Source organism: Typopeltis vanoorti, chromosome 1 (assembly GCF_054136105.1).
Source record: "Typopeltis vanoorti isolate ZY-2024b chromosome 1, IOZ_Tvanoo_1.0, whole genome shotgun sequence".
In the NCBI taxonomy this organism is placed as follows: domain Eukaryota; kingdom Metazoa; phylum Arthropoda; class Arachnida; order Uropygi; family Thelyphonidae; genus Typopeltis; species Typopeltis vanoorti.
The window spans coordinates 67230263-67252486 of NC_143549.1; the positions used below are offsets into that span (position 1 = coordinate 67230263).

Here is a 22224-nt window from a genome sequence, read left to right on the forward strand (position 1 = left end):
ATAGTCAATGAGACTTTTCTTATTCCTTGCCTCTTGTCTCCATGTGAATTTGTGCACATTTTTATGTTGGAACATGGTGTTAGTAATAACCAGTCCACGTCCTGAGCAGAAATCCAACAAATATTTGCCATTATTATTAGCTTTGCTCTTTTCTCCAAATTTTCCCAAAATATTTTTGTATGTCTCACAATCATTTTTTCTACTCTGCTATTTAGATCCCTGACAAGGACCAACTTTTCCTTTTTCATTGTGTTAGTTGCTTTTTCTAAAGCATCAAAAAATTTCTCCACTTCTACCTTAGTAGAACCTTGTGTGGGACCATAGGCACAAATAAGTCTCATTGTCCAGTTACCCATTCTCATATTTGCTCACATTACTCTACTTGACACTGACTGCCATTCAAGAAGATTAGCATCATATTTTGTGTTGAATACTATGGCTACTCCTTCTTTTCCTTGATTGTCATTGCCTGAATATAATATTTTGTATTTATTGCCCAGAAAGATCTCACCAGTTTTTGTCTTTTTTGTTTCAGTCACCCCTATTATGTCGATCTAGTGCTTATCTAATTCCTCAGCTAGCTCCATTTCTTTGCCATTCAGGCTTCTTATGTTGATAGTACTGATCTTTAACTCTGGTGTTGTTGAGTTAGGGTGTGTTTTCAGATTGTTCTAGTAGCAGACTTTTCGCTATTCGCCCTGGTTCTCTGGTGAAAACAACAGGTGCCTTGTTTAACCTCCATAGTTCCACAACTCATCATAGAGGCTCTAGTGAGGTTAACAATGCTCATCATAAATCTCCTTAAATTCGTTCACCATTCATATACTCATTATGATCCACTCACTAAGCACAAAAAAAAAATTCTCCTCACTGATTTCCAGATGCTATGCCCTTTAGTTCGTTGTTTATTATTCAATTTTATATACCCTTTCTCTTATTTAATTCCAACCTTTTCTCTTCTCTTATCTACATTTAAGACCCTAACTTTATTACGAGCTTTGGTGCTGGTTATAGAAATTATCTATACAATCTGGCTGATCCCTAGATTGATCACGTGCATTAACTTCTTAGACAAATGGTTTACCTCAGACGGAGACAAATCCTTTGTTATTACTTTCTGGAGATATCTCTCGACTAGATAGTGACAAATTTATTTGTTTCGCTGCACCAGCCAATATCATTAGGTTAGAAGGCTTCCTTAACCATGGAAAACTCTCAGATAAACATACAGCGATGATCAATCTACCATTAATGCTTAGCACTTAATTATCTATATCACCTTTGTCAAGTGTCGTTTGCAGTCGTGGTTATCGACATACTATTCTATCCTGCTCTAGTTCTAGATTAAATGATTGGTGCATTGAATTCAATCTCAGGCCAAATTTCAGGTAAAAAACAAAGCACATTTATTTAGATCATAAGATTACAAGTTCACATACATACATTCTACTAAATTAATATCATTCTAAGTTATAGAGCAATTTAGGACAAATAAATCTCAACTCGACTGGATTCTATCATGAGCTCTCTCTATAAGGTTAAACATTCCCTCTTTACAATATACTGACTTAAATTTGCATCCATACAATTATTCTACTTAATCTCGTTAATCACTTCACATAATATATTTGACACCCTGCATCTATTTGACATTCTCTAAAGAAACGTTCACTGTTGCTATCTACAATAATTACTTAAAGTCCTACACTAAATGTCCTTGCTTCTTATAACATTTCTTCTCTTCAAAAGGAAAACTAAAAGCTGTACATTACCAATTTTCAGGATATTCAATAGGTCCGTTTTACTTAGTTCTTAATTCAGCTTGCACTGCTCAGTCCTTCTTCCTCTAATGTGACTAGAATGTCTCAGTCTGGCTTTGACCCACGTGGTCACTCATGGCGGTCCTTCGATCTGGCTATCTCGAAAAGGCTGTTGTTGTACCCGCTCTTGACCCGCTCCGCTGCCATATGTCGCGCCGACTGCCGTACTCAGTTATTCCTCTCTGAAAACGTACCAAGCCAGGACTCTGGAATTACGGTTGTCGACATCAAACAGAAGGCAGTCCGGAATCCATGAAAAGGTGAGAGAGAGAGAGACCCGACATCCATGAAGAACGAAAAAAAAAGCCTTTTCGAAGGGAAACAGACTCCTTTTATGTTGCACCTTTGGTGCCCTCTTTACTGCTATGTTTTTTCTCACTCGGTACCTATCCTTTTGCATGCGGGACGGTCCCTTATACCATGTCTCCTTATGCACATGGGACGATCCTCTCCTCCGCGTCTTCCGAGAAATACGAGCGCACACTGTTCTCTGTGCAAGTCCACTTCCTTAGGCCAAACGTTCATCCAAAAGTTTCGCCAGTGGACTTTGAACTTTTGGTTTTACCTCATGACAAACATTTCATATAGAATACCTCTTAATTGTTACAATTTCCAAAACAGATCATATTACTTAGATTAAATAAATTCCATATTAAGATATCCAATTTATAGCACTTTTTACAGTCTGCTTCTTTACTTAAGCACAAGCATCTCCTTGTTGATTTATTACACTTGTTAAATCCTGAATGAAAATTTTCTAGAATGAAAACTTTTCATTCAAGATCCAACACAGACAACACTGCTACTCAAATCATGGATGATTACTATTCTTCATTCTCCTTCCTTCCTTCCTTCCTTCCTAGCCTAGTGGCTTTGCGCTTCGCAACCATATGCCTGGGGAAGGAGTGTCCTAGGTTCGATTCTCGTCGGAGACGTGAGGAGCTGAAGGATCTTCCTCAGCCATAGCCAAGTTAGCCGGTCTTGGGCGCGGGCAGTAGGGTTTTTTCCTCCAGTTTATCTGGTGTTTTTCATCCCGCAAGCAGGCAAACCGGCCCCGTGAACACACATGGATACAGCCAAGAATACCTTGAGGCATAGGAGTGACCATTCTATCCTCGTATTTCGGTTACGAAATCCAAGTATGCTTGGAAGGTTGTGGGCCTTAAAGGCCTGTTAAAGCCATTGGGATAGATAGATAGATTCTCCTTCCTTCGGTCCTTTTTCAACCAGGATGAGTTCACTGCCAATGGTCTTCCCAATTTTCTCCACTCTATTTTCAGCTTTTCTTTTCTATTTCATTCCAGCAATGAATGAAATTCTTTTCTTATATTATTCTATATAAAATACCTTCATCTTGTTTAAATGTATGTAGATTCAAGTGAGTCAGAGATAAGAACAATAATTTTCTGATCCCAACACTCATCAGCACCCTTCTCAACATAACTGTAATCCTTTTAATTACCTTACCAGTTTTGTAATATGTCCCTAAACTGCAATTGCTGTCCTCCCTTCTGCATCCACTATTACATTAAGATCCTGAACAATCTCCAGGAGCATTCTCATCACCATAACAGATCATCTACAATCTTTTTAATCTAGAACATACAGCCTTACCCATGGTAGCATTTAACTGGTAATATTTATTCTCCTATATTCACAATACTAATATATTCAAGTTTTTCTGAAGGGTACCACAATCGTTTCTTATCACCCTTCCCAACCTGGGAAGCATGATAAGAAATGATTTAAACCATTCACAATATCATTATATAAAAATTAAAGGCCCAAAGCCAGGGGTTCTGTAGAACCCTAGTCCCCCATCATTCTTTGTGACTCTACTCCTTCATAGACTAATCAGCTGTCTTCTTATCCATGCTACAAGTTTATTATTCATTCGCAACTACTCCATTTATGCTGTGGTGTTCTGTGAGTGAAAGACTTCTGAAAGATTTTCCAATATTAGAGTGACTGTTTTTTTCTTTATCCACATCAATTTGCATTATAAAATGTAAAGAGATTAATAAAATAAGACACTTTCTTAATGAAGGCATGCTTAAATAAACAAACAGTAATTTCAATTGCCATTTAAGGTTTATGTATGTTTGAATTCACAGCACATTTGGTATATTTAAATTTACAAGCACTTCAAATAGTATATTTCTGTTAACCTTATCAAAACCTTTTTTTTACTGTTGATAATATTAACTCAAATGAAACTTATTGAACAATTGAGAAAATCTGTATATAAAGAACAAAGATAGTTCCAGTATTAAGATTTCAATAACCATATCACTGAACTACGGTGAAATTTGTAATAAAAACTACAGAACTTACAAAATTCAAGCACTGTCTCTGGCGGCATTTTTGCCTTATTTTATTTGGTCCACCAAACTTTCGCATATCCTAAAAGAAGAAGCATATTCATTTGAGCATATATATGAAAATTATAAAAAATAAATGAGATACAAAAATGTATCTTGTAGGAGAGGGTTTGTCGGTTTTTAAAAACCAGGTTTAAAAATAGTGTTTTTTTTTTTTTGATAAATTTGTAAAATTCAAAAACCGGTTTTTGATACTAGAATTAATATGTAAAAATTAATTATTTAATTAAAAACGTTAACATTTTGACTTGAAACCAATGTATATGTTATAAGTGAGGAATCAGAAGATGACTATGGCAAGGATTTTTTTTAAATTCTCTTGATCTAGATAATGACTGTGGATTCCCTATGTTGTCTGACAATTACAAACAATCAATTTCTCAAATTAGAAAAATTTGCAAATTTTTTAGAAAATCTCCCATAAGAGATAGCATCCTTCAGAATTATGTAAAACAAGAAAAAAGAAAGTAATTAAGTCTGATTCTTGACTGCCAAACAAGATGGAATAGTTTAGAGGCCATGATTGAAAGATTTATAACATTAAAAGAATGTGTTGTTTTAGCTTTGGATGATATTGGTGCTTCTCATATGCGGAATGAAGCTCAATATCCTAAAATCATGGAGCTTCTTAAAGTGTTGGGACCAGTACGTCTAGCAGCTGAGGCCTTAGGGCAGCAAGATGCCAATTTATTAACAAGTGAAGGCATATTTGAATTACTGTTAAATGAACTAAAAAATTTAAAGACTGAAATTAGTTCCAAATTATTAAATGCTTTAGAAATACAAATTCAAGAAAGAAGATGGATTGGTAATCCTTTTGTTATATTTGCAAAATCCACAAAGCATTTCAACAAAGTAATCTAGTGTATTTCCACTAGCTTCAAAACTTGATATTATTAAGTTATCTGGAAAAATATTGTCTAGAATATATCCCAATTCTTGTATGGAAACAGATTCAATCCGAAGACACTGAAGGCCAAATTTTCAGTATTTGAGGCAACCAATAAAAGAACAAAGAATTTAGATTTATTATTTGATGCCCAAACACAATAAAACCAAGTTCAGTAGCCAATGAGAGAGTATTTTCTATTTCAGGCAATTTGGTATCTAGAATAAGAACAAGATTAAGTAATTGCTTAGTGGACATTTTGCTTTTTGAAATCATATTTCCTGAAGAAAAATATTAAATGAAATAAAAATTTACAATTTATATTTTGTATGGATTTTAGTTATTTTAGTTGTTTTATTTTATTTGGTTTTGTATGGAGTATATTTTATTTTGTTATATTTTTGTAGTTCCATAAATATTAAATAAACTGAAAGATTTTAAAATAAATATAAATATTTTTTCTGTTTTAATTATTATTATTTTATTTATTTTTATTTTTTGTAAAAATTTGAAAACCGGTTTTTTGAAAATACTGGAATTCGAAAACTGTTTTTTTTTTTTTATCAAAAGTCGGTTTTTGTATAAATCCTATCCTACAATACAAAAATAAAACTACATTTTTTCTGATTATTTTTATTTATAGTTAATAATTATGGAAATAAACAATATGAATATACAGTTAGATCAAAAAATAGATACTGGTTTAAGAATTTATGTTTAGCCAATGTAACACTGGATTCTTCAAGAGACAAAAAATAATCGATAAAAAAAAACAACCAAAAATAGCACTCAGGATGCCATTTTTATGTTTTAAACATGAAACATGTACCAGTGTATTATGCTTCATGTACATTAGCTACCATAATCTATTAATTGATCTGATTTTTAATCAGAAGACAGAATTATCAAAATTTCAGGAGCCATTCACTTCCTGCTACATATATGCAAAATCAAAGGAAAGAAACATAACAGTGGCAAAGATCACTTTCTGGTAATACATCTGCACTTTGTAATCTTGCAGTTGTATTGTATAGCTACCATTTTGGCTTCTTGCTATGCAGAATGGTAGCTATTGCATAGCAATAGCTACCATTTTCCTTATATTATAACCAGTGTTTTGTGTGCTATGAAGACAACAATATCATGCTGGCAAAAAAATGTAATAGTATTAAAATTAACTTTAATTTTAATGCTATAATAAACAGTCATAATGTAATTATTAAACCATAATAATAATATAATTATTATCTACAGAAAGATTCTCAATCCTAATATAATCTTACACAAATATCAATTTTTTTTTTTTAATAAAAATCACCCAGAAGGTTACAATACCTATAGCATATTAACTAGGTGTGTATGTGTTTGTGTAATAAATACAATATTGTTGAAACAGCTTTAGTATAGAAATAGAGAGTTAAACATCTTTAGATAACATTTAGAGTAAATTAATGAACAATTTGAACAATGAAATTAACAAAATGAACAATGAAACAGAAAAAAAAAAAAAAATCTTGCTCTGATCAACATTCTAAATTTTGATATTATTACTGTGCTAACATGTTATGGAATTGAATCTCAGAAATCAGATGTTTTAAAAGAAAACGAAAGCAGAAGTAGATGATCATTTCATCTTTTTCTAAGATCTGAAGACTGCATCTAAGCTTAGTTTATGTGAAGATTTCTCCTAAATATCTGTCGATGAACTTTTCTTAAAGAAAATATTATGCTAATAGGAATTCTAAACAAGGTGGGAACAGACAAGAAATAAGAAAAGTCTTATTGCCATACAGTGTATACATTCTATAAAAGCAAGGGATTTGAAATATGAAGTGATTACCATTTAGTTTTAAACATGATAAAAAATAAATATCATACTGAAAAGCAAAAACATGTAAGAAAGTTTTGCAAAGAATCAAAGTTGAGTAGCTTTCAGAGGCAAACTGCAGGACTCAAGTCATGAAGTTAAAAAAAAAAAAAAAGTGATAACACAAGAACCAAATTTTACTGGTGAAATCTAAAGAAACCACTGACTGTTTCAGTCAAGGAAGATTGTGAACTTGTTCGCAAAGTGGTTAGAAAAAATCTGAACTTGATGGCAGATTCAAAAGGTTAAGAGTCAAACCTGTAAAATTAAAAAAACATGCCAAAAGTTCCCAGAATAATCCAGCAATCTGCAAAATGGTTATGCCGTGTGTCATGAAGATAGCAAAAATGATGGAACTATTGAAAAGCTGAGACAAGAAGGAAAGAGAAGTGTAAAAAGAAATCAGAGATGATAAAGATGACATGAAAATTGAAGATAAATATAAATATATATTTTGGAGATCTGTAGTAATAAAAAGCAATGATGGACTAATGATAAAAATATTCAGAAGGAATGCAATCAGGAACAGATATCCATACTTCAAGTAGAAAAAGCCATCAAAACAAAACCTGAAATGTGAAAAGGCAGCGAGCAAATAATGTAATCATCAAATTCCTGATATGTACCCTTAAGCAGATGTACAGGATACTATGATGGTAGCATATGAAAGTTTACATTATTACTAACTCCCTATCTACAAATTTCCTCTAAATCAGGCTTATCTGCTAGGGCTCCAATATTTCACACCTTAAATTTTAATCTTCTAATATACTTCTAACAGCACCAATCCACCATCTTGGTCTTCATCTGGATCTTTTTCCTGCCATTTTGTCATCAAGCCTTGCCATCGGAGCAGATTTTATACACCACAGATGTATAAAATCTGCTGTTCCTATGGCAAGGCTTTGAAATGACTGGGATAACAAAGTCTCCCAGATGTAGACTTTGATGCCTACCTCTCAATATTATAGACATTATACATTGAGAAATACTGAAATATGGTAAAGAAATGAAGTTCTGAGATGACACATCAAGGTTTCTCAGTATACAACAAAATATAAACTTTTCTGGATACCCATTAAAAATAAATTGCTCAATGAATTTCTTTTTTTTTTTTTCTTTCTTTATCAAGATCTGTTCCTAAGATATGGAGAGCTTTATATTTTAGTATGATAATAATGACAAACTTTTGTTTGGAGTGGAATAAGCTGGCATGAAGTATGAGTGAGATTTCTATATACAACAAGAGATATGTCACTGACTGCTTCTTTGATGATTAGCATGTCCATCCAGAAAGAGAATAGGTTTTTCTATTTCAATAGCATTTTTTTTTTGACAGACTATTTAAGCCTTTCTAAAAATGAAGAACTGAAAACTATCATTTTGCTGATGAAGGAAGAGGAAGATGTCTAAAATGGCAACCTAATCATCATCTGCTTGAAGAGTGAACTGGATGCAATGGTGAACTAATCTTTGCAATGAAATGTTGAAGTTCAGTGAGGGGACCGAGACAAATTGCAAGTATGCCATCCATATACTTATTCAGGAAAGATTATCTGGGCAATATAGGTCATCCATATGCCATCTCCATTTGAAAAAAGATTAATGTCCTTCACAAAAGCAATTATCTCATGAAACATTCACGTGTCAGAATAACAGCAGATTGAAGGTACCGCCATGGATAGTCCTCTTTCTCTGATACTAGCTAATTATTTTCTTCAAGCATTTCAAACAACACCTACTAAATGATATCTCTCTCTCTCTCTCTCTCTCTCTCTCTTAAACCTTACTTATGGTACAGGTGTACATAGATGACATATCTGCAATTTGACATGGTTCCCCTCATAAAACATCAAGATTTCATTGCAAGCATTAGTCCATCATTGCATCCAGTTCACTCATGAAGCAGAAAATGATCATCAGATTGCCATTTTAGAACTACTACTTCTTCATCAGTCACATGGTAGCCTTCAATTCTGTTTTTAGAAAGAAAATCCACACCAGACTTTACATTCATGCTCTTTCAATCATTGTTATCAAAAATTTGGCACCATTACAACTCATATAATGATTTACATGAGTCATAATGTACTAATTCATGTACATCAAGCTCACTCTTTGTGCTGTAATGACTCAGGAAATAAATTATAGTATGTCCACCTCCCTCACTAATGGTTTCAATAAGTCATGTTAACAAAGAGATTAATAGCTATAAGGTTTCTTTGTTATCTACCTCCTAAAATATAGTCCATCATGCTATCCCATTTCTGAGGAATGGTCAAATTGCTTAAATGGTGGCCTTCTTTAATTCTGCCCAGTTAAGACTTCTGCTTTTATGGGCTCTGCAAAGGATAAACTCCTGGCTTTAGCCTACCCAAGAATCTACTGAATACCATGTTAGTGTGGGTTTTCATGCTTTTGCCAAACAGACAGATTGGCAGTAGTTCATCATGATGATCTCATAAAGTTCATGAACCAGAATATTCTAAACTAGAAGCAGATGCCATTTCCACCAAACAGCACATGCTTGGGGAAAATATTAACATCCTTCAAAAAAGCAATTATCTCATTTTCTTCTTTCTTTCATTTTTTCTTCAATAATCTTTGTGTATTTTAGTTTACAGTTCGCATCTGAGAGCGGCTCAACTTTTATTCGCTTTAGAACTTTCTTACATGTTATTCTTTTCAATGTGAAATTCAATTTTATCCTGCTCAAGACTAAATAGTGATCACTTCCAATTTCAAATCCTCTGCACACTCAGGTGTCCTGCACCAGGGAGAAAACATCACTATCAACAATAACACAGTCAATGAGACTTTTCTTATTCCTAGCCTCTACTCGCCATGTGAATTTGTGCACATTTTTATGTTGGAACATGGTGTTAGTAATAACCAGTCCATGTCCTCAGCAGAAATACAACAGGTATTTGTCATTATTATTAGCTTTGCTCTTTTCTCCAAATTTTTCCAAAATATTTTTGTATGTCTCACAATCATTTCCTACTCTGCTATTAGATCCCCAACAAAACTTTTCATTTTTCATTGTGTCAGTTGCTTTTTCTATAGTCTCAAAAAATTCTTCCTCTTCTACTTTAGTAGAACCTTCTGTGAGACCATAGGCACAAATAAGTCTCATTTTCCAGTTCCCCATTCTCATATTTGCCCACATTACTCTACTTGAGACTGACTGCCATTCAAGAAGATTAGCCTCGTATTTTGTGTTGAATACTATGGCTACTCAAGTTAATCGAGTTAATAAAGTTATGCAGTTAGGACCTTAATGTATTTTAGACCATGCCATTCTGTGTAATGTCATGTACACATAGCTCGTGTTTTCACTGTTGAGTTTTCCAATTATCTATTCTACTTGTTTAATTTGAAAATCATGCTGAAGCTGCTAATAGATTAACTAGGCAAAAATTTTATGCTAAATAAAATGTTTGACATAAAATGCTTATTTTGTTATGAATAATTAACTATTTCATTATGCTGACTGACAGCCCTAATTGTCATGTAAGCTGAACATTATTTTACAGCAATATAGCTAACACCAGAGTTGTACAAAATCAGTTAAAACTGAAGAATATACAGAAAGACAGGCTGATATTAAATCAAGTATGAAGCATGGTTGCACAGTATCTTTACTGAACATACAATCTATACAGACCTTAATAATGTTAAGGCCTATACAGATTGTAGTAGACCTTAATAAAAATTAATAAAATAATGAAAAAAAATTAAACCCAAGGAAATATTGTTTCCTTAGGGTTAATATTGAAAAATAATATTAAACCTAAGGAAAATTATATTAAAAAAAAAGTAGTATTAAACTTGGCTCTTTACTCAGTGTAAACGATGTCAATCCCTTAAAGTACTCTGTTACATGCCAAACTCTTCAACTAAACTAAACACCTGCTGAAAATCAGTAATTAAAAAGAAAAAATAGTAATAAAAACAGTAATAAAAAGAAAACATTATGAAAAAGAGAGGAAAACAGAAAATGTCTGAACAGTGAACTCAGAGAAAAGGTAACACATTTTAGTTACTTAGACACAATTTTTAGTGAACATGGCAAATTAAATTTAGAAAAAAAGATCATAAGATAAGCAAATGCCAGTAAGGTAGAAAGCCGTTTGAGAAAATCAGAGGGTGGTCTGAAAAGTTATCGGACTAACAATGAAAAAACGAATTTATAATTTCAAAATTATTTTTATTTTTCAACATAATCTCCCTTATGACTGATACATTTATTCCAGCGATGCTCCAGCATCATTATCCCATCCCAGTAGTGGTTCTCAGTAAGATCTGCAAAATATCCCCCTCTACAGCTGCAATCACCTCTTGATTTGAAGAAATATGCTGACCAGCAAGGAAGAGTTTTAGTTTTGGGAACAGATAGAAGTCAGAGGGCCAAATATAGGGGAATAGGGTGGATGTTCCAAGAATTCACAGTGCAGACCCTTAATTTTCCCATTGCCAAAACACCTTTGTGGGCAGGTGCAATGTCCTGATGAAAGATGATTTTTTTCTTCTGCAAACCGGGTCTTTTCTCACGAATTTTTTTGTCTAGTCTGGTTAAAAGATCGAAATAATATTCCCCAGTTATTGTTTTACCCTTTTCAAGATAAATAATAAACAAAATGATTTTAGCATCCCAAAACTCCAATGCCATAACCTTTCCTGATGATGGAACCGATTGTCTTCTTTGGCACTGAACAACCAGCTTCTGTCCACTGTTTTGACTGCTGTTTGGATTCTGGTTTTAATGGTGAATCCAAGTCTCATCTATAGTAATAAATCAATGCACAAAATCAGTTTTATCCTTGCTAATATGCTCCAAGCACTGTTCAGAGATTTTCATGCGAGCGCGTTTTTGATCTGCTGTGAGCAAGCATAGCACCCATCTTGTGCAAAGCTTTTTCATCTGCAATTCTTCATGCAAAATATATCCTACACGTTCTTTTGAAATGCCTATAGTCTCAGCAATTTCATGCACTTTGACTCGCCAGTCATCCAATACCATATCATGCACTTGATCAATGATTTCTGGTGTTGTTACACTTTTTGGACGTCCTTCAAGTGGATCATCTACAAGGCTGGTATGGCCATGTTTTAAACTCGGCAACCCATTTCTTAATTGTCGAAAACGAAGGAGAACAGTGCCCAAAAACATTTATGAACTTCAAATGAATTTCTTTTGGCGTTAAATCTTCTTTTACAAAGAATTTTATAACTGCACGATACTCAATTTTATCCATTTCAAAGGATACAGACAACAGTTTTGCTTCAGACAGCTGTATAAATAAACTACTTGATATAATTACTTGCAATTTCACATGAATGCTTATGACAGATGTTCCAACTTAGAAAAAAAAAATCTTGACGATAGTGTTGCCATCTATGGTCGAGGCCGAGAACTTTTCAGACCACCCTCGTACATATGAAACAAGAGAAAAAACAACTTGTATATGCAACAGTCAAACACTATGTATGTTGCATACAGCACAATTTTTGAACCTCAGAATGGGGTAAGAATAGAACAGTACTGATCATAGACTGGATACAAAGATATATGAATTTTAAGAAAAAGCAGGAAGTGATCAAACAGTAATCAGAACCATAATAAACATGAAGTTGAAAAGAAATTGACATTACTAATAGAATAAGAATGTGTAAGTAGAGCTAATCTATTATTAACCCCTCTAAGGAGTCCAAGGACTCAATGGGAAGACACCCCACAGGAAGTGATCGAACAGTAATCAGAAGCAGAACCATAATAAACATGAAGTTGAAAAGAAATTGACATTACTAATAGAATAAGAACATGTAAGTAGAGCTAATCTATTATTAACCCCTCTAAGGAGTCCAAGGATTCATCATGGGAAGACACCCCACATCACCCATAATCTACTACACCATCTACTACCCATTAATAATATTTTTAACTGTTAACTGCATGTGTTCTCTCACCAATTTGCCTATATGTGGGAAGGAAAACCAAAGTTTCTGTGAAAAAAAAGCTTTGCAACCTCCGAATGAGACTGGCTAAGTCACCTTCAACTTAAAAAAACTCATAAAGATTTCTCTCATCTTTACAAGAATCAAACTTGGGTATTTTCCAATCAAAGGATGCAATGTCTCGTCATTCTTCTAACTGATGTAGTTATAAGGTGGAATGGTCACACAACTATTTGAACAAATGCTTGAAACAACAATGGAAGGAAAAAACAGAACTCATAGAAAGACAATAGCTGGAATAACAGCACATCAATTTGGATGAAAGATAGTGACAGAAAAATGGTAAAATCTGAACTGTGTCGCACTATCACAATATTTTGCTCATGTCCTGAGGATACATGAGAATAAATAATAATGGATTTCTCAACGGGCAAGTAGAACCTCTAAACAGCAATAACAAGCAAGTCTTTATTCTTTATACATGCCTACCACAAAGGTATTGTGGATGAAGTAGCCTTACAAATCAGGCTACTACTCCATACACACACACACACTGGATAAAACATTTGGGATACCTACCTAATAGTGTCAGTCCTCCTCTAGTATTAATAACAGCCTATACTTTCTGAGGCATTGACACCACCAGATGCCAGAAGGTTGCCAGAGGTAATACCAGCCATGTCTGTTGTAGCATTGTCCACACCTTAAATGTTGGCCCTGGATACATGGATCTGATGCCTGGCTCTACAGCATCCCAAAGAGAGAGATTCGATTGGATTTAAATCTAGGGACTCTGGGGGCCAATGGATGGTCCCACACTCAGATGAGTGTTTCTTGAGCCATGACTGGTTGGTTGTGGCCTGGCAGGGCAGAGCATTTTCCTGCTGAAACAGACAATAGGCTGCAGGAAGCGCAGAGGCCATGAAAGTGTGTAGGTGATCAGCCAGCACATTCTAGTAGCTCGCAGCATTTAAGGACCTCTCCAGACACACTAAAGGGCCCAATATGTGTGTGTGTGTCACATGAGAAGGCTCCCAAAACCATCATTGAGCCAACCTAGCACAATGGGGGCTATGGCCTCATGCTGTTGATGCCACACATGCATTCTTCCATCAGCTAGGTACAACTGATAACAGGATTCATCAGACCATATGACTCTGATTCACTCTGCAGAGGTCCAGTTTTGATGGTCCCAACACCAGGCAAGGTGCAATATCCAATTACAAGCTGTCAACAGTGGTACACAATTAGGATGTCAGCTCCCATAGCTCATGGTATATAGAGTATGCTATACTATTCGCTCGCTGATGCTGCTTGGATCTCTGACACTGAAACTGGATGTGATTTGTGTTCCATTGTCCTGGTTGGTCTGTATGAGCCTGGACAGTCTACATTGATGTGGTCAGCCACCACTTGCTCGCTAGGCGCTGGTACCTCCGTTGATGATATACTTGCAGTAGACACTTGATATGGTTACCGTTGAGAACCCTAGGGTTCTTACCACTTGGATGATAGAATGACCCATCTGTCTTGCACCAATATGTCCAAGATCAAAGTAGCTAAGTTCACCACATTTACTTGATGTTCGTCGATTGCGATACACTGTTGGGAAGCCACGATGTCTACTTATTTATCATCTGCATTCAGTTTGGGTATGTTTCACTCTGCATGGGGGATGCCAGCATCAACTTTCCATTAATCCTATCTCTAATGGTTTGTCCATTGTGTAGATTAACTTCTATCTCAATAATATCAAGTACTCTGAAAGTAATGCTCATGCATGCACAGTGCTTGAAGCATAAGTTACATTGAAGTGTAAGATCACCTATCCTACTTGTAAAAAAGACTTGTTCATTGTGTGCATGATAATATGCACACAACGAATAAGTCTTTTATACAAGTTTGTCAAAGCATGTAAAACAGCAAAACAGTAAGTAGAGTAATTAAATTTTTGATGTATGAAAATGTGGGTGCTATAAAAATTAACTGCTAATTACACAGTTTTTATAGTGAAAAAAATCTAAATGTGAGTATTGTACTCTTGGGCAAATAATAAGAAAACAACAATGGCAGAATTGACATTAATGATATTAAGTGGGTAACCAAAAACTGCAGCTGATAATTTTCATAAACACAAAGCTAAGCATTTAATCATAGAAAAATTGACAAATAAGTCAGAGATCACTAGCACTAAAATTGAACAATGAATTAGCAAAAGGCAACTGAACTATTGCAGAACTGAGCTTCAATGAAGTGTGTGTGCAAGTTGGATGCCATAGTTAGTTCACAAGCAAAAATGAAATGGAAGAGACTGGAAATTTGTTGACAACTGCTTCAATGCTACCAAAAACGGAAAACAGTGCTTTTCCTGGGGAGGAAAGTTGGTTCTATTATTATAACACTAAGATGAAAATTCAGTCTGTGGATTATCACTACCCTACCTCTCACTACATGCCCAGAAAGTTCACAACTCGTCTTTTTAACTGGGAAGTAAATGCTGATTGTCTTTTGGAGACCAAGCTGCCATACACCAGGACAACATGGTGAGAAGGACAAGAGGAAATTCATAAAGCTATGTGAAGATTATGAGAAAGTTGAAACAACAAATTAATTGCAAAGGAACACTGCTTTTTCAACATGAAACACAGGACTGCACAAGACCATGTTCACTTCAACAGTTATTGAAGCGTTTAGATTTAAAGTTGTACAACAGCCTCCTCTTTCTGACAAGCTGGAATTAGCTCTATAAGACTTTTGGTTGTTTTCTAAATTGAACATCAAGGATATCCAGTTTGAAAATGATAAACAATGGGTGATTGAAGCATTGCATAAGAGGAGTATGTGAAGAAAATAGTTGTTGGTGGTGGTGTAGTTGAAATGAATGATTTGACTGGTAACAAGAATGTAAGGAGGGACATCATGAAGCTGTTAAGGAGAGAGTGAAAGATAACAGCATGGTAGTTAAGGAAATCAGAGTGTTGCCCATTTATGATAATGATGAGTTGAGAAGGTGAGCAAAGAGTATGAATGATATGTTAGCAGAGTTGTTTGAGAAGAAAGGAGTTCATTTTGTAAATGTGTGGGATGAGTTTGAGAGGCAAACAGAGCTGTATAAAAGAGATGGGCTACATTTGAATGGATTTGGTGTGTCAGTTGGAGAAACTGTTGAGGTATTGTGGAAGAGCAGGAGAGTAAGTTAGGCAAATTTGTGAATGGAGAGGTGAGTGGCAAGAGTGAAAAGAATAAGAGAGAAGGAACACAGAGTGGACAACAGGGGAGAGCAGAGTGGACAAGGGGGGTTACTGCATGAAAAGTGTAGATGATGGTTTCAGAGTGTATGTGTGATGGCACAAGAAAGGATTAAGAGAGTCAAGGATGTGGAGGATGACATTAAGGTTTGGGGAGGCATGTAATATCAGTGATGATAAACAGGAATGGATAGGGGAGAGTTTGGAGGAGTCAAGTAATATCAGTGATAATAAACAGGAATGGATAGGGGAGAGTTTGGAGGAGTCATTTCTGAGAAGTGGGGTTAGTGGGATTTGTTATTGAAACAGAAATGTGTTAGTGTGTATGTTTACAAATGGTAGAAGCATTTGAAACAACGGGAATGAAATTGCAGCATTGATAGAGCTCATTTGCCCAAAAATTGTTGGAGACAAGGTTGAATGAGGAAGAAATTCTGACAGGAATAGAGATGGAGGGATATGTAGTTTTTCGTGAAGAAAAAGCAAATAGGGAGGAATGTGATTGATGATGGCAAAGGAGTTGTGCTCATCTAGAGTGGAGATGCAAGGACATATACTGAAAGTAGTTTTGAAGCAATATGCTGTGAAGTGGTGGAGCAAGGTGAAAGGTGTTCAGTAGGGTGTTGCTATAGACTTGGTAATGTGGAAAGCAGTGAGAACACCCTTTTCTTATTAGCCAGACCAGTGTTTAGACACATTTTATTTAGACACTTATTAGCCAGACCAGACACTGGTCTGGTTAATAAGAAAAGGGTATTCATTATGGGTGATTTCAATTATGATAATATAGACTGGAATGAAGAGACAGCATCAGAAACCAAAGAGAATGAATTTCTTGAGTTTTTAAGGGATAACTACCTTAAGCAGTATGTAACAGAAGGCACAGAGTCGAATGTCTTGGATTTGAGTATCTCATCAGAAGATATTGTTGCAAATGAAGTGTAATATCTTCCTCTAGTTGGTGAAAGAGACCATGAAGTGATCACTTGGGTGATGGCCAGCCATATCAAGACTTTTGTGACAAAGGGTTAAATGTGGAACTGTAAGGTGGGTGATTATGACAAACTCAGGAGATGGCTGGAAGTGATATCATAGAATGAGGAATTGGATGGGAAGAAAATCAATGCTGTTGGTCTCTACTCAGGAAGTATATTGCAGAGGCAAATACTGAGTGTATTCCAACGATCAGGAGATTAAATAAGATAGGTGTAAGGATGACTGAAGAGATGAAGCATGCGATCTGGAATCAAAAAAGGCATTGTGGAGGTGGCACGAAATGAGTGCAGAAAATCATTTACATGAGGAGTACAAAGAGCAAGCAAAGAGGTGACCCACTTAGTAAGGTTAGCAAAAGTGTGGTGTGAACAGTAATTAGCAAATGATGATAAAAGAAATCCTAGGAAGTTTTTTTTTCCGATGTGTGGCCAGTGATAATGGGAGAATGACAAATACTGAGGATATAGGAGAGGTGTTTAATTAGCAGTTCATCAAAGTACTCCGCCCTTATGAATGCAACATAATGCACAACTTGAGAGCAATGGGAATGGGAGAGGAACCACTGATGGAGAGTGAGCAGAAGGTGAATTGAGTAAAGTTGATGTTAACAAAGCCATGGGACTTGAGAGAATGTTCCAGGGTTAACAACAGCTTTAACTTGCTTTTATTAACATGAGTCTTAGATTAACTGAGTTTCCAAAGGAGTAGAAAGATGGCAAAATTGTTCTGATTCATAAAGGGGATGATAAGACTAGGTTTTTGAATTATTGGCCAATCTGATTATTAGAAGCTGTGCTCAAGGTGTTGGAGAAGCTAGTGAGGACAAGGATTCAGAACTGGATGGACAGCAGTAGAATTCTCTTTAATGGACAGCATGGAAGGGGTGCTTAAGGGCCAAAGCTGTATAACTGACAGGAGACCTCCACATAGCCTTTAAAGGAATGCGGAGAACCGACCAGGGCTTCTGACCTAATGCCCAATCCTCACCTTCTTGTGGTGAGCCCTGTTGGGTATCTACCTGGATACTGAACGAACGAGAATGGGCTGGCAATTTGGGATTTAGCCAAACAAATTGTATTCCTATTGGATAAACCAAAATACAAAATGATGGAACAACATGACAAAAGTTCATGCCGGCTGGGGCGTCACCCGGTTAAACAAGGCCCCCATTGTTTTCGCCAGGGAACCAGGGCGAACAGCGAAAAGTCACCTACTGGAACAAATCTGAAAACACACCCCAACTCAACATCACCAGAGTTAAAGATCGGTACTATCAGCATAAGAAGCTTGAATGGCAAAGAAATGGAGCTAGCGGAGGAATTGGATAAGTATCAGATCGACATAATAGGGATAACCGAAACAAAAAAGAACAAAATTGGTGAGCTCTTTCTGAGCAATAAATACAAAATGTTATATTCAGGCAATGACAATCAAGGAAAAGAAGGAGAAGCCATAGTATTCAACACAAAATATGAGGCAAGTAGAGTGATTTGGACAAATATGAAAATGGGGAACTGGACAATGAGACTTATTTGTGCCTATGGTCCCACTGAAGGTTCTACTATGATAGAATTGGAAGAATTTTTTGAGGCTTTAGACAAAGCTACTGACACAATGAAAAAGGAAAAGTTATTCCTTGTTGGGGATCTAAATAGCAGAGTAGGAAGTGATTGTCAGACATACAAAAATGTTTTGGGAAAATTTGGGGAAAAGAGCAAAGCTAATAATAATGGCAAATACCTGTTAGATTTCTTCTCAGGATATGGACTGGTTATTACTAACGCCATGTTCCAACATAAAAATGTGCACAAATTCACATGGAGAGAAGAGGCAAGGAATAAGAAGACTCATTAACTATGTTATTGTTGATAGTGATGTTTTCTCCCTAGTGCAGGACACCAGAGTGTACAGAGGATTTGAAATTGGAAGCGATCACTATTTAGTCTTGAGCAGGATAAAATTGAATTTCATATTGAAAAGAATAACATGTAAGAAAGTTTTAAAGCGAATAAAAGTTGAGCAGCTCACAGATGTGAACTGTAGACTAAAATACACAAAAATTATTGAAGGAAAAATGAAAAAGTTTGAGAACAGGAACCAAACCTTGGAGATTCAGTGGCAAGCCTTGAAGAAAACCCTGATTGATTCAGGTAGAGAGGCATGTGGTGAAGTTGTCTGCAAGGATAGAAAAATTAGAACTCCATGGTGGACACAGGAAGTTAAAGAGGCAGTGAAGGAAAAGAAGAAAGCATATCAAAAGTTCCTGGCAAATAAGTCAGCTTGTGCTCTTAGAGAATACAGAGACAAATGTAAGAAAGCTAAACAGTTTGTAAAACTGGCTAAACAAAAGTCATGGGAGGACTTTGGCAAGAACATAGAAAATAAATATCAAGAAGGTGGCAAAATATTCTGGAGGTTGTTGAAGAAGCTTAGGAATGGAGGAAAGAGTGCTGTAAAAGGAGTTAGAGATGATGAAGGTGACATGAAAACGGGAGAAAAAGATATGCTTGAAGTATGGAGTAATTACTTTGAAAATTTGCTAAATGAAACAAGCAGTGATGACAGCATAGTGATAAAAAACACTGACCAGGCATGCAGTCAGGAACAGATATCCATACTTGAAGTAGAAAAAGCCATCAAAGGCTTGAAATGTGGAAAGGCAGCAGGAGTAGATGATGTTCGACCAGAAATGCTGAAGTTTTGTGGTATAAAAGTCTTACAGTGGCTGCATTGGATAGTTCAGAATGCCTGGACAGAGGGATGAATTCCAGACGATTGGAGTAGAGCTCTCATAGTACTCATATATAAAAAGGGAAATAAAACTGAATGTGAGAATTACAGAGGTATATCCCTACTGAGTGTTCCTGGTAAGATATATGCAAGTATACTTGAGAAACTGTTGAGAAGAATTATGGAAGAAAAGCTTGGTGAAGAACAAGCTGGATTCAGGTCAAATAGAGGCTGTAAGGATCAGATCTTCACTTTACGACAAATAGTGGAGAAATCATTGGAATATAACAAAGATCTGTATTTAGGTTTTTTCAATTTGGAAAAGGCATAAGACCAAGAGAGAAACTATTCAATATGCTACAGTTATATGGTGTCAATGGGGCATTATATCAAGCAATACTTAGTCTTTATTTGAGTTGTAAGTCAGCAGTTAGAATTGAAAGAAGTACAGGAAGACAGTTTAATGTTAAATCTGGTGTGAGACAAGGATGTACATTATCCCCTCTGTTATTCATTATCTATATGGATCACGTTATGAAGGAAAGTGGTATTAAACATTATATCAAAATTGGAGATGTTAATGTCAGCTCTTTGCTTTATGATGTTATACTTCTAAATAAATCTGCTATAAGTCTGCAAGATTCTCTGACTAAATTGAATAACTGTTGTAATAGATATGGTATGAAGGTCAGCAATAAAAAGAAAGACAATGAAAATAGGCAGAATCATTGAAAATGTCAACTGTGTTGTGAATGGAGAACCTGTGGAACAAGTATATCATTTCAGCTACTTAGGCATGATTTTTAGTGAAGATGGTAAATTAAATATGGAAATAGACAACGAATCGACAAAGCTGGTATGGTTGGAAGTCAAGTGAATAAATTCATATGGAATAAGAGAGAAATTAGTCGGAACACTAAATTAGCTGTATATACAAGCAAGACAGTGTTCAAACCAGTTTTAACTTATGGATCTGAGAGCTGGGTAAGAAGTAAAACACTTGACCAAAGACCAGAGACCGCAGATATGAGAGTCCTGAGAAAGATTAGAGGCGTGAACAGATGGCATCAATGGCAATATCATATTAAAAACGAGAATATTAGGAAAGAACTTGACATTGTCTGCATCCAGAAATGCGTTAGCAGAGCTAATCTCAGGTGGTATGGTCACTTAAAACAGGAAATGTTTAAGCAGAATGGGCAAGGATAGATTAGCAAAGCAAGTGTTCTCTGTCAAGTTGGCAGGAAAATGACCCAGAGGAAGACTAAGATATAGATGGACTGATACGGTACAAAGTGCCTAGACGATAGAAATATAAGATCTGGTAATGTTGGAGTCTTCACAAGTAACAGACTGATTTGGAGGAAAATTGTAAATAGGAAGTTAGTAATGATGTAAATTTTTCATGTAGTACTATCATATCCTGTACACCCCTTGAGGGTACATGACAGGAATTTGATGATGATGGATTTGCTAAAGGAAGATTGTGTTTTAGCAATCTGCTTACTTATAACAAGGTAACGAATACATTGGGCAAGGGGAATGCATATATAATAGCATATTTAGATTTTGCAAAGGCGTTCGATAAATTGCGACATGACAAACTATAGTTAAATTGAAACAGATGGGGTTGAACAGTAATTGGATATTAGTGCATTGGACTGGAGACTGGCTGTCTGATAGGTATCAGCAGGTTGTGTATGGTGAATTGATATCCCAGAAGAGGAAAGTCACTAGCGGTATGCCCCAGAAGTCTCTTTTGGGGCCATTGTTGTTTTATTTGTATGTAAATGGCATTGGAAAGGGTTTAAATGGTGATACAGTTGTTTGCAAATAATGCAAAGTTAGGGAGGGTTATGAGAAGTAGAGTAGATGTTCTAGCTTTGCAAGAGGACCTAAATAGACTGTCTGAATGGGCATGTGCTAGGATATCAAATTTTGTGGACATTTTACTAAAATTGTGAGGACAACACAGCATATCATGGGAATGATGCAGAGAACACCGACATGTAGAAGAATGTTTTGATTACATTGTACAAAACTATGATCAGGCCACATATGAATTACTGTGCACAGATTTGGTCACCAGATTTTCAAATGGATGATGAGATGTTGGAGAGTTCAGCAACGATTGACTAAGTTAGTTTTTGGCCTTGGAATATGAGGACAGATTGAAAGAATGCAAATTATAGAGCCTAGTGGATAGAGGGAATAGAGGAGACATGATTGAGATGTATAAATTGGTAAGGGGTTATTACCAGATTAACGCGTATGAAATTTTTCATAGAATATCTAGAGATGAGGGAGAATGAGAAGCCATCACTGGAAGCTATAT

At 35.6% G+C, this 22224-nt stretch overlaps 1 protein-coding gene across 3 annotated transcripts in view; it reads right to left on the bottom strand.

Moving 5' to 3' along the window:
• Positions 1-22224, bottom strand: part of LOC150110057 (CXXC-type zinc finger protein 1-like) — a 298921-nt gene that overhangs the window by 173356 nt on the left and 103341 nt on the right. For all 3 annotated transcript variants that reach the window (XM_090390972.1, XM_090390959.1, XM_090390969.1), the window contains exon 7: positions 4155-4223. In XM_090390972.1, coding sequence (XP_090247098.1) covers positions 4155-4223 — 69 coding nt within the window. The remainder of the gene's footprint in view (positions 1-4154; positions 4224-22224) is intronic.